The sequence below is a fragment of the Corvus moneduloides genome, chromosome 21, assembly GCF_009650955.1.
Source record: "Corvus moneduloides isolate bCorMon1 chromosome 21, bCorMon1.pri, whole genome shotgun sequence".
Lineage (NCBI taxonomy): Eukaryota > Metazoa > Chordata > Aves > Passeriformes > Corvidae > Corvus > Corvus moneduloides.
Genome location: NC_045496.1, coordinates 4,152,282 through 4,164,629, shown reverse-complemented (window position 1 = coordinate 4,164,629; position 12,348 = coordinate 4,152,282). Strand labels below are relative to the sequence as shown.

The following is a 12,348-nucleotide window of genomic DNA, read 5'->3' as shown; positions in this document are numbered from 1 at the left end:
ATCTGCAGCAGTATTTTCTGGTGTATGATCCAAATTGGGAGCAATTATCCAAACCCACTCCATGCCAAAGATTAAAAACTTACTCCCTCTACAGACATGGCAGTAACCTTTGTTTTCAGTTCTCCCAGCTTCCAGACCATTTCTTCTGCTCTCTGCCTCCCCCAAACCTGATAATTTAGCCCATTTCCAATGTATCCTGCTGCATGGAGCAATGGGAAATGGCTAACATTGATCTTGTACCATCCACATCTCAGTAAAACTGGAAAATCCCATCTGACACATGTACAAATAAAGGGGAACACAGACTGCTTGTAAGGAAAAGAGACAGTAATGACTACAAGAGCTGGATTTTATTTTTATTCCTTAATATCAAAAGCAAATATATTTAGTGCTGTTGGACCTACCTGTATTTTGGATTCCATTCCTTGCAAAGACTGTACAAGTGGAATCCCATAGGCAAGAGTTTTACCTTTTTAAATGGGAGAAAATAGGAGAACTTTCCATTAAAAAACATATGTGGCAATTACAACACTCCAGCAAACCAAAGCACCATTTGCCCCACCATTCTTAAACTGCAGTCAGAGTCTGGAAAAGTATCTATTGAGTAGGAAATTTCCAGAATGGAAGATTGACAATTCAATAAAGGGTCAATTAGAAAAGAGAGGTGTGGTACCCCACTAAGATCTACCTAAATGAATCCAATTTACACACCCTAAGAAGGACAGTGACAATTCAACACTGACCTGAACCAGTCTGAGATCTCACCAGGGCATCTCTGCCTTGCAGGAGCACAGGAATCGTTTGCTTCTGAACACTGGGTGACAAACAAAACAGGGCAGGAAATGCACATGCAACACAGGATAGAATCCTACAGTTTTAATATGCACTGACTGTCTCAAAACTCTTTAGCCCAAATTTCTCACACTCATCTCTGCCGTGTAGCTGCATCAGCTGAGGTGATTTCTAAGCACAGCCTCTGGATAAGCATCAGATGTGATAAACTCAAAACAGATGGGTTTATGATTCAAGTACCAAACTAGAAGACAGGACTGCCTACAAACCCAACAGCAAATGGGACAGTGGTACTGTGGTCTTCACAAGCCAATTACACATACTGATGGCTTTTAGGGGTAAAGTGCAAAGTTTTTATATTGATTTGCTTACCTGGTCATGCTACACATATTGAGGACAGTGTTTATTGTGGAGATCTAGAGAGACAATAAAGAGAAGTAAAGGTTTTATTGTCAAACTGTTCCTTTTGTTATTTTTTGTAGTACAAGATAAAGCACAATACAAAAAACTTACGTTTATTCTCTACATAACTGGTCCTAGGCAACAAAATAGAAAGTTTTCATGTTCTCAAAATACTTGCTAGTTAATCAGAGTTACAGCATTGCTGGTTTTCTGTGTTTTTTTGGTATTACAGCTGCAAACAGTCAAGGGTGCTGGGACTGTGTCTGGGGACAGGTCAGGACATACATCAGTACCTTAAGTGACAAAATCAGGTGAAGTACCAGCAAGCCTGTCTGGCTCACCACGAATAAAGAGGCATCCCTCAGCTCTCTGACCTGCCCCCACCCCAAAATGCACATTTTTGAGGAATGTAGGCCTTCCTGCCACTCACCAGATGTGGGTGGAGGTCCAGCTGGCTGAAGGAATCTGTAGTGAAAACATTTTCTTGCACCTGCTGCACTTCTTTTCTGAGTTAGGGGAAACAAACAAAACAAAACACACATTAGGTGTAAAAATGATACAAAAGCATTCTACTTCATCAGCAATGAAATGACATCTACCAAGCAACTGCTCTGCCAAGCAAGGGCAAGAATTCAAGACACTGAAAGGGTTTTTTTCCCTCCCATTTGTCTAAAATACCTCTGAATTTCTGGGATGTCGGGGTTGTTTTTAAACAGGCTGGACGTCTTAATGAAAGGTTTGTTCTTCTGACTTTCATTCTGGTTGTCAGTCAACTGCTTCTTAGGAATAGGTTTTTGTGATGAGTATCTCTCCTCCCTCCTGTCAGCTGCTGTGGCCCCTTTCCTGAAGGTGTTTATGGATAATTTACGTTTGCGTTTCACGGGTGGGCTTTCATGTGGCGGCTGCAGCTTCCTTTTCAGAGCACCAGATTGCTTGAAAATGAACAAATACACCAGAGTCATCAGTGACTGGGAGTTAACACACAAACATCAGCCCACAGCAGAGCCTTATTTCTGGAATCGCCCACTCCATGACTAAAGAAACTAAAATTGCCTTCTGCAGCTATGCAACTCCTACTCCAACAGATCCACCACCACGCCTGAGACTTCTGACATTGCAAAGAGCAATCTCAAGCCATACCTAGCGCTCATCCTTGAAGGACTTCATTCAACTTCTCCAGTGACTGGGCAGAACATGGTTTAAAAACGTCTCTCAAAAGCATTTTTAAGCCTCTGGAGATGAAGCAGAGGGCTAGGAGAGCATCACCCACAGCCCGCCAAAGGTCAACGCGGTGAGTCGGGGCAGCGCCGTCTGCTCGCAGCCCGCCCGGGGAGCCACCTGCGAGCCCCGGTGCCGCATCAGCCCCGGCTCGGGCCGGGGGAAGCCAAAGACTCCATTTAACAACTTGTCGGACGCTGCCTCCCCGCTCGGTCACGGTCCCATATCCCGCAGACCCCCACACCCCTCCCCTCCCTTCCCCTCCGCTCGTACCCGGCCGACGCCGCGCATCCCCACGCCCGCCGCCATGTCCCGCCCGTTCCTCCGCAGGGCCCCGGGGCCGCCCCTCGCCCGGCCCGGCCCGTGAGGGCGGCGCGGCGGCGGCTGCGGGGCTCCCCCCACAGACCGGAGCCCACCCGGCTGCCCTGCCCGCCCCGCGGCGCTGCGGGGGCCCCGTGAGGGTTCTCCCCACCCCCGCACCCCGCGCTACGGAGCCCGCGTGCCGCGCAGGCAGCGGCGGGACAGCCCCGGCCGGGCCCGCCGGGGGCTTCGGCGGCGGCGCGTGCGCGCGGCCCGTGAGGCGGCGGTAACATGGCGGCGGCGGGGCGGGAGGAGCCGCCGCTGGGGCTCGAGGCGGTCGCGGAGGAGGCGGCGGCGGCGGCGGCGGCGAGTGCCGGGTTCCGGCTCACGGCGGTGCGGCGGGAGCCGGCGGTGCGGCTGCAGCACGGCGCCAGCGGGCTGGAGCCGCTGGCCTGGTCCGAGGACCACCGGGTGTCGGTGAGCACGGCCCGCAGCATCGCCGTGCTGGAGCAGCTCAGCGACGTGCACAGCGGCGGGCAGGACATGGTCATCCACCGCACCGCCGTGCCCGCGCCCGGCGCCGCCTGCATGCTCAAGGTGAGCGGCCGGCACGCCTCGTCAGTGTGTATAAATATCTAAATGGGGGGTGGCAGGAAGAGGGGGCCAGGAGAGGTTCAGGTTGGACATCAGGAGGAATTTCCTCGCAGGCAGGGTGATTAGACTTTGGAATGGGCTGCCCAGGGAGGTTCGGAGTCACCATCCCTGGAGGTGTTCAGGGAACGACTGGATGTGGCACTCAGTGCTCCGGGCTGGGTGACACGGTGGTGATCGGTCACAGATTGGACTCAGTGATCTCAGAGGTTTCTCCAACTTTAATGATTCTGTGTTTTTTCCCAATGGTGCTAAGCAATAAGAGAAACGGGCATAAACTGATAGACACCAAGCTCCACCTGAACGTAAGGAAGAACTTCTTCCCTGTGCAGTGACCGAGCACTGGAACAGAAGCCAGAGAGGGTCTGGAGTCTCCCCAACTGTGGTCCCTTCCAGCCTGACCCATCCCGGGATTCTGATCCCCCTCTTAGGGAGCTGCCCTGGGGCTGCCCCTGCCCTGCCCAAACTTGCTGTAAGGTCTCATGTATTGATTTGTTTTAAAAGTACAAGAGAGAGAAAACCATATCCCAGTGATGTCCAGGGATTCTAAAATTCTGCAGTTTTTCTGAGAATCACTTGAGCACCAGTACGGTTATTTCAACACAATTTTAAGTGGGAATCTTCCTTTGTTTTGCTGCCTAAGCTAAAGGATTTTTGCAGCAGGGATTTCTGTGGCCTTCAGGGGAACATCTGATTTTTTACAAAGATGGGAGATGTGGGTGAATATCTTATTAAATAATACTTTTGTTGTTGTGAATCTGATTTGATTTTCCAAAACAATGCTGAGAATATAGAGTGGAGTTGAAATATTGAGTGCTTTACAATTTAAATATCATGCCAGGTATCTTTAAGAGAACAGAAGTATGAAAACAGGCTCTTTGATTCAGCAGACAAAATTTCAATAGCTGAGAGTCAAAACTATGCAAATTCAGGGCATTAATGAAGCTGAAGTCTTTAGGAGTGACATTAATAAACCATTGAACAGTGTAGTGTTGGTTGTGATTGGGGATCCTCTGTTTCAAGAAGGAATTAATTCCAGAAAAGCCTTTCTAAAAAAACCAGCTGTACAATTGTTTTAGAGGTTCTTCTTGTTCTCTTTTAGGTTGGCCCAAAGAAGGAGGTGGCTGAATGTAAGGAGAAGTTCGCCAGCTCAGTGGATCCAACCGTCAGTCAGACGTTTATGCTGGACCGGGTGTTCAATCCCGAGGGGAAGTCCCTGACACCCATGCGGGGCTTCAAATATTCCAGCTGGTCCCCTCTGGGCTGCGACGCCAACGGGAGGTGCCTGCTGGCAGCCCTGACCATGGACAACCGCCTGACCATCCACGCCAACCTCAACAGGCTGCAGTGGGTGCAGCTGGTGGACCTGACCGAGCTCTATGGCGAGCGCCTGTTCGAGGCCAGTTACAAACTGTGTAAGGCTGACACTCCCTGTGGGGAGCTGGGAGACTTCCCGGAGTTCCAGCGGCGGCACAGCATGCAGACCCCGGTGCGTATGGAGTGGTCGGGCATCTGCACCACCCAGCAGGTCAAGCACAACAACGAGTGCCGGGACGTGGGCAGCGTGCTCCTGGCAGTGCTCTTCGAAAACGGGAATATCGCTGTTTGGCAGTTCCAGCTGCCCTTTCTGGGGAAGGAGTCCATCACTTCCTGCAATACCATCGAGTCAGGAATAAGCTCCCCCAGCGTGTTGTCCTGGTGGGAATACGAGCACAACAACCGGAAGATGAGCGGACTGATCGTGGGGAGCGCGTACGGCCCAGTGAAGATCATCCCCGTCAACCTCAAGGCGGTCAAAGGCTACTTCACGCTGAGACAGCCCGTGGTCTTGTGGCAGGAGATGGACCAGCTGCCCGTGCACAGCATCAAATGTATCCCTCTCTACCACCCCTACCAGAAATGCAGCTGTAGCCTGGTGGTGGCTGCGAGAGGCCCTTACGTGTTCTGGTGCCTCCTGTTGATATCCAAAGCGGGGCTGAATGTCCACAATTCCCACGTGACGGGGCTCCACTCCTTGCCCATTGTCTCCATGACTGCGGACAAGCAGAACGGCACGGTGTACACCTGCTCCAGCGACGGCAAGGTCAGGCAGCTCATCCCCATATTCACAGACGTTGCTTTAAAGTTTGAGCACCAGCTGATAAAGCTCTCGGAGGTGTTTGGCTCCGTCAGGACTCACGGAATCGCTGTCAGCCCATGTGGGGCGTACCTGGCAGTCATCACCACCGAGGGCATGGCCAACGGGCTGCACCCGGTCAACAAAAACTACCAAGTTCAGTTTGTCACCCTCAAGACTTTTGAGGAGGCAGCTGCACAGCTCTTGGAATCTTCTGTTCAGAACCTTTTCCGGCAGGTGGACTTGACGGATCTTGTACGCTGGAAAATCTTGAAGGATAAGCATATTCCTCAGTTCTTACAGGAAGCACTGGATAAAAAGATAGAGAGCTGTGGTTCCACTTACTTCTGGAGGTTTAAGCTGTTTCTCTTGAGGATTTTGTACCAGTCGATGCAGAAAGCCCCCTCCGAGGTCACGTGGAGACCTTCACACGAGGACGCCAAAATCTTGATATCGGATTCCCCTGGGATGGGCAGCACTGAAGATGATCAAGAGGAAGGAACTTCGAAACAAGCCAGCAAGCAGAGCCTGGGGGACACTGGCAAAGGTGTGGACATTGATGACAATGCAGAGGATTCTCTCCATCAGTCAAGTGACACTGGAGGCCGTGAGCCAATGGTAGAAAAGCTGCTTGAAATACAGGCACAGATTGAGGCTGTAGAAATGCACTTGACACGAGAACACATGAAGCGGGTGTTGGGAGAAGTTTATCTGCACACGTGGATTACAGAAAACACCAGCATTCCCACCAGAGGAGTCTGTGACTTCTTAATGTCCGACGACGGCTATGATGACAGAACAGCACGAGTAAGTGGCACCTCTGCTCGGGGGATTCTGTGTCACAGTCACTTCCTTCTCCCCCCTCCTGAAAAAACAGCTGGGCTGGGAAAGAGAGCCGGAGTCATGTCAGCCTTGCCAGTCAGATTCTGTAGAGCATTCAGCTTAAATTGTCCTTCCTTGATATTGTGAAATAAGAGGGAATGTAAATACAGATGTTGAAATTTGAATCAGGTACAATAAAGAATAATGATGTCCGAATTTTTGCAGAACAGGGGAGAGCACTGGGTTATTGTGCTGCTGTCAGTGGGTTTAGAACATGAACTGACTGAGGGATGTTTGCTTTCATGACTAAGCTTATTTAGTCCATCATCTTAACACAATTAAACTTCAGATCTATTTCCTCTAGTCAATCACACTGCAGTTCTAATGTTAAGAGCTGCAGAAGTCTCTCTTCTGAAATTATTGTTCAGGTGGTCTATCAGGTCTTGTCACTACTCCCTGAGCCTGCAGTGCAAAGATCAGTTTCAGAGGGTCAGAAAGTGGTTGTGTTCTACGAGTTAAACCCAGTGATTCGGAACTTCATGCAGGACATTCAGTTAACTAAGCTGACTGACTGCCTTTGTTACAACACACATGGCCAGGGCTTTCAGGCACACTGGCAATTAGTGCACTACAATTAATAAGCATTACTTAAGGCTTGGCCATGACAGGAACTTTTCCCAAACTTGCAGTGCTCCCTACCAGTGTCAAAGCCTAACTGCACAGACAGCATCCTGACTGTTGCAATGCGCAGAGCAAACATTTGTGGCAGGAGGTCGGTGGTCAGTGAAGCCTGCACAGGGTAGTGAAGTTCTCTGAGTACAGAGGGGAGACCAAGGCAGCTGTGGTGGGAACACTGCATCAGCCTGCCAGGTCTTAATGACAGAAATGATTCAGGTGTCTGTGCACCTCTTTGTATGAGCAGAATGAGCAGAGAACAGCTCTTCTCATACCCAAGTCCTTAAATCACTTGAACTCTCAAAATCAGCTTTTATCTTGCATCCAGAAAGACAGGAAGGAAGCACATGTCCATCACTGATGTAGTGTGGTGTTCTCCTGATGGCATCACAGCCAAGTGTGGCCATCAGTAATTCACTAGGAAAGTACTCTGGCACAACTGCTGGGTTGTTCTAGCATCCAATTACTATGAATTGAAGGTTTGAGAGGTTGCTTTTCTTATCTTAGAAGAATCTTGTTTCTTTTTTACGGTGATGAAAAGCGACTTCTAAATTGTATTTTATCTATTCAGTTTGTTGTCACACTTAAAAGGTCCCTGGGATGTGGTTTATATCTATTGAAATGTCACAGACAAATTTGATCACATAAATGTTCTGCTATAAATGTACTCCCAGATGACTGCTGAAGGCATCCAGGTAATTTCTGAACAGGAGTGTTTTTTAGCACGCTCACTGTGATAGGCATGAGGGAAAGCATTGCTGTAATGGTCAGTAGTGTGATAGCAGGTCTTTCAGTGCTTTTAAAATTGGCATGGAATTACTGGTTTTAAGGTCTGTATCCCTTTACTGTGGAGATTCAGGAATCTTTAGGAGAGCAAAAGGGGAATAAATGAATACTTACTGATATTTTGTATTTCTTACACTTTGATTTCGTGCGACTCAGCGAATTCTGTGTCACTCTGAAATCACAGTGAGGTGTTCCCACCCTGGGCTGTGTCAGTGAGTGCCTCCTGTGTGTTCCAGGTGCTGATTGGGCACATCCTGAAGAAGATGAACAAACAGACCTTCCCGGAGCACTGCAGTTTGTGCAAGGAGATCCTGCCTTTCACCGACCGCAAGCAGGCCGTCTGCTCCAACGGCCACATTTGGCTCAGGTAATGGGCTCTTACAGAGCTTTTCCCCTCCTCTGGATAATTCAAACATACTTTGAGAGCTCACTAAACCACTTGTTAGCAGTGGAGTGAAAAGGCATGAAGGATGTTATCCATGCTACAGTTTTTTCTTTCCTCTTCCCTAAGAGCCAGGGTGCTGGAGGTTGGATTTGGTTCTCTTAGCAGGACAATGTTTTTATAATAAAATGCTTTTGAGCGTCTATTTTGGGGGGAATATGGGGTCAGGGAGAAAGCAAGCAAGGGAAATCAAGGACAAGTCATCCTTTGGAACATCACTTGAAGGAGAGTTTGTTCAAGCTCCTTCAGCATTTGAAAACAAAAGCAGTTTAACAGGAACTGATTGAGAACAGGCACATTGAGAAGTCAAATTCTGGAACATCTAGAAAATTAAATATTCCTGTACCAGTGTGGGGGGTACATGGAGATTGTCCCTGGAGCCTTGGCAAGTCACTAGTTTGTCACAAAGAAAAAACTGTGCCTAACAGATTTTATCTACTAGTTTGGGTAAACAGTCAGGTAAACCCTGGTTCTTCCCTGTGCAGTAGGGCCTCAAGCTTTTTACCTCTTCTACTGTATGCTAAAAATTTTTTGGCCAATGATAGATTGATTTTTGACCTTTCATTTTTGTGTCCATATGCAATTTGGTACACTTGGGAAGTTTAATGTACCTGAATTAATGAATTACTAATTTTCATATTTAATGTGGTTCATTACTGCCTTAACTCTCAGAAAGCAGATTGTGAGCAGAACCCAGCCTCCAGTGAGGGCACAGGAGCAGGTCATAAAACAATACACCCCAAACCTTTTGATAAAACTACTTGTCCTTTCACAGGTGCTTTCTAACCTACCAGTCCTGCCAGAGTTTGGTGTACAGGAGGTGTTTGCTTCACGACAGCATTGCACGGCACCCAACCCCAGAAGGTAAAACATTCCTGGGGCCAAAAGGGGCAGGATTGGGGCTTCTTAACTTTTATCTGCAAAATAGCTTGAGTTAGTTTCACTGACTTTTCTCTTTTAGGGAGTTCCTATGTGAAGCTCTGCATTTCACAGTGTCCTGGTGTTGTCTGGGATTAGTGACGTGTTAATTACAAACTAATGACTGCAGAAATTGATGTATAAATCCCACATTTTAATGAGAGCTGGGTAAACACATAATCTGTGCTGGAATGCTCCAGCAGTTAGTTTGATACAAGTTGAATTTATCAGCATCCAGTTCTGCAAGAGGGATAAAGAGGCAGGAACCAAGGACTGTGTTATGTGAAGGATCTAATTCCAGTTTAGAAAATGAGAACGCTGCAGTTGTGCCATGGTGATCCTTTAAATTTTTTTCCTATACAGCTATGAGTATGTAAGGATAAAGCATGGAGTGTTTCACCCTAATTTTATCCCCTGCTGAGGTGGAATTTAAACTGGCATTACTTGAAATTTCAGGTCAGAAACAGTTTGATTTCACTGAATTCTCAGTCACTCCTGCATGTGAATATATACAAACTGTCCAGGGTTCCTGTTTAGTTTGTGCATCTCAGATGTCATTCCTCTGTCCATCTCTACCCCCAACTTTAAACAACTTCTTTTCTTGTTTGCAGATCCTGAATGGATCAAGAGGTTATTGCAAGGACCTTGCACGTTCTGTGATTCTCCTGTGTTCTAGAGAAAAGCTGTGTCACGACTGAAAGTATTTTCTCTACTGCATAAGCTCCCTTCAGCCTGGGAGGATACAGAGACAGGAACAGAGACTCTGCTGGAGGGGGAACACATTGTCCACAGTCCTGTAAATAGAACATCACAGCTTCTACAAACTCCTAAAGTCCAGAGCCCATTCCACGCTCCAGAAACAGGAGTACACCTGGAAGAGCCAGTTTAAAGCTGTTTGGAAATGCACCCATGGAAGCCTCAGCAGCTGGACACTGACAAGGAACTGAAGGGTTGAGCACAGTGGGAATTGTCCTTTCTGCCTGACACCAGTGTCAATTCCCAAAAGCTGGGATGGGAACAGTGGAGCTGCCTCTTGAATGGTCTTGGTGGGTAGAGAAGGCTCCAGCTTGCAGTGCTCTCCTTTGCTTCTTACCAACACTGGCATTTGCTGTAGAACACTGAACTGTCCAAATAATCCATGGTTCCAGTTTCTTGCCCAGAGAAGCAGATGCCAGTTACAGCCATATGAAAGAAATTAGGCATTCCATGAATTTCACTGAAAGCCTAGGAGAGTAACTGCCTCAGAAATGTTTGAGTCAGAAGGGTGGTACTGACTGCCTGGGTCAAATAGGGATCAGTAAGGATAATTTTTAAATGTAATAATTATTAAACTAATAGCAATTAGCTTAAACACTAATATATATACATATATATAAAATTTCCAATGCTCTTAAGTCTCTTGCCCCACTTTCTTTTTCTGACCTAAGTTCTAACTCCCTCCCAGCTTTTGCCAATGTATTTGCCTTTGGTTTCACTTAACCCTCTACCAACAGGAATTCTCTTTTCCAGAGAAACTCAGTTGCCAAAAGCATTACCAACTAACACTACTGTCAGTTAAACTGAGAGTCTCCCTCATATAGTAGATTAGTTTTCCACAAGTTTGATACACAAGGAATCACTCCCAGCTGCCAGCTTTTCGTAACAGCTCAGTAAAAAACCCCAAATGAACAGAACACCCCAAACCCAACCCCACTATGGCTGACATGTTCTAGGTAAGGCCAAGGAGGCTGGTGAAGCTGTTTGTGTATCCCAGAATGGTTTGGGTTGGAAGGGACCATAAAGCTCATCTCGTTCCACCCCCTGCCATGGGCAGGGACACCTTCCACTGTCCCAGGTTGCTCCAAGCCCTGTCCAACCTGGCCTTGGACACTGCCAGGGATCCAGGGGCAGCCACAGCTTCTCTGGGCACCCTGTGCCAGGGCCTCCCCACCTTCACAGGGAAGGATTTTTTTCTAATATCCCATCTAACCCTTTTGAAGCCATTCCCCTTTGTCCTGTCACTCCAGGCTCTTGTAGAAAGTCCCTCTCCATCTCACGTGGCCGAGCCTAGAAATTTATTTTGCCTTCTAACTGCCCTATCAGAAAAACCCATCTTTTTTTGCCATCTGTTCCTACAGGGAGCAGAATCCTTTTCAACTTCCTATGCAGTGTTAGAGGAACAATACCTCCCAAATGTGTGTGGTTACTTGGTACAGCTTGTCTTGTTAACTTCAATCCATGCTGTCAAATAATCCTGAGTTTGTGTATTTCCATTCTGCAGAGTACCAATTGCAGAGGTGTCGCCCTGTCTGTGATTCCTGACACTTTCACTGTGTGGGAAGTGCTCTACAGCTGTTGAGAAATCATGGAATTGTGCTGACAGTATCAGTCTCCCACCAGTGCATGTGTGATTGGTGCTTGTTTCCTCGATTCAATGACTATGCATATTTTGTTAATGTTCCTTCACCTTTAATAGGAGCAAATGTTTTTCAGTGAACATTAAAGAAGTCAGCTGTCCTTCTGCTCAGTGTCTCATGCATTAAGCATGATCATGCATTGACTAAGAAGAACATTGCTATAGTAGCCTAGAAACAGCAGAAGCACATTCATCTGTAAAATAATTAGCCTTGTTTGTAAATATCCTTGGAAGTGATACCATAATTGTATTAAAGAAATGTTTAGTTTTTTATTGCTGTGCATTGAAAATTGAAATTACTTCAGTGTGCCTGCAGAGAAGGGAAATGTAGCTCGTGTTGGTATCCAGTAAAACAGGGAGTAACTTCGATGCCCAACGTGTGTGGAGTTTGGGGCCAGCTCTGGTACCTGGGACAAAACTTCCCAGTGCTGCTGGGGTTTGGGGGAACAGAACATCTATTGCCATATGAGCTGAGCAGAGGTTTATTCGTGGTGGTTGAGAAGGCATTTTAAGTGGAAGGTGCAAGTCCTTGCCCTGGCAGCCATGACCAGCTCATCAGTAAGTGCTCCAATTTAGAAATTCTCCTGCCTGTGGAGGAGGGAAGGGAGCCCTGCAGAACCATGTCCCAGTGCTTTCAGAAAAAGTCAAAGAGCATTTCTTTGGCTGTGGTCTAGAAACCATAAAAATATCCTAATCTGCTGAAATGTTTAAGTCTGGCTGACCCAAAGGTTCACATGATAACAGATGACATTGGTTCTTGCTGATCATTTCTGGCAGTTCTCTTGAATGTCCCTGGACTGAGTTTTAATGTTTTGCCATGGAGAAGCTCTA

The 12,348-nt window shown here is 47.4% G+C and overlaps 2 protein-coding genes across 5 annotated transcripts in view; one reads left to right on the top strand and one right to left on the bottom strand.

The window, feature by feature from the left end:
• The window catches only part of DDX31 (DEAD-box helicase 31), a 43,576-nt gene extending 40,826 nt beyond the window's left edge, over window positions 1-2,750 (bottom strand). For all 3 annotated transcript variants that reach the window (XR_004244070.1, XM_032130835.1, XM_032130836.1), the window contains exons 1-6: window positions 2,686-2,750; window positions 1,873-2,126; window positions 1,625-1,700; window positions 1,165-1,208; window positions 744-814; window positions 405-469 (exon numbers count right to left, since the gene is read on the bottom strand). Coding sequence is in view for 2 of the 3 variants with exons in the window: in XM_032130835.1 (XP_031986726.1) it covers window positions 405-469; window positions 744-814; window positions 1,165-1,208; window positions 1,625-1,700; window positions 1,873-2,126; window positions 2,686-2,721 (546 nt within the window). In the remaining variant the exon portion in view is untranslated. The remainder of the gene's footprint in view (window positions 1-404; window positions 470-743; window positions 815-1,164; window positions 1,209-1,624; window positions 1,701-1,872; window positions 2,127-2,685) is intronic.
• Window positions 2,751-2,985: 235 nt separating this feature from the next.
• Window positions 2,986-11,886, top strand: GTF3C4 (general transcription factor IIIC subunit 4). Of its 2 annotated transcripts, XR_004244084.1 has the most exons (6): window positions 2,986-3,309; window positions 4,466-6,286; window positions 7,999-8,129; window positions 8,980-9,068; window positions 9,734-10,168; window positions 11,383-11,886. XR_004244084.1 is itself a non-coding variant. In XM_032130948.1 (5 exons), the coding sequence occupies exons 1-5, from the start codon at window positions 3,004-3,006 to the stop codon at window positions 9,796-9,798; spliced, it is 2,412 nt and encodes an 803-aa protein (XP_031986839.1). In that variant the 5' UTR covers window positions 2,986-3,003; the 3' UTR covers window positions 9,799-10,516. The 2 variants fall into 2 exon arrangements, 1 of the variants encoding a protein (XP_031986839.1); XM_032130948.1 differs by lacking the exon at window positions 11,383-11,886 and having other exon boundaries at window positions 9,734-10,516.
• The last annotated feature ends 462 nt before the right edge of the window (window positions 11,887-12,348 follow it).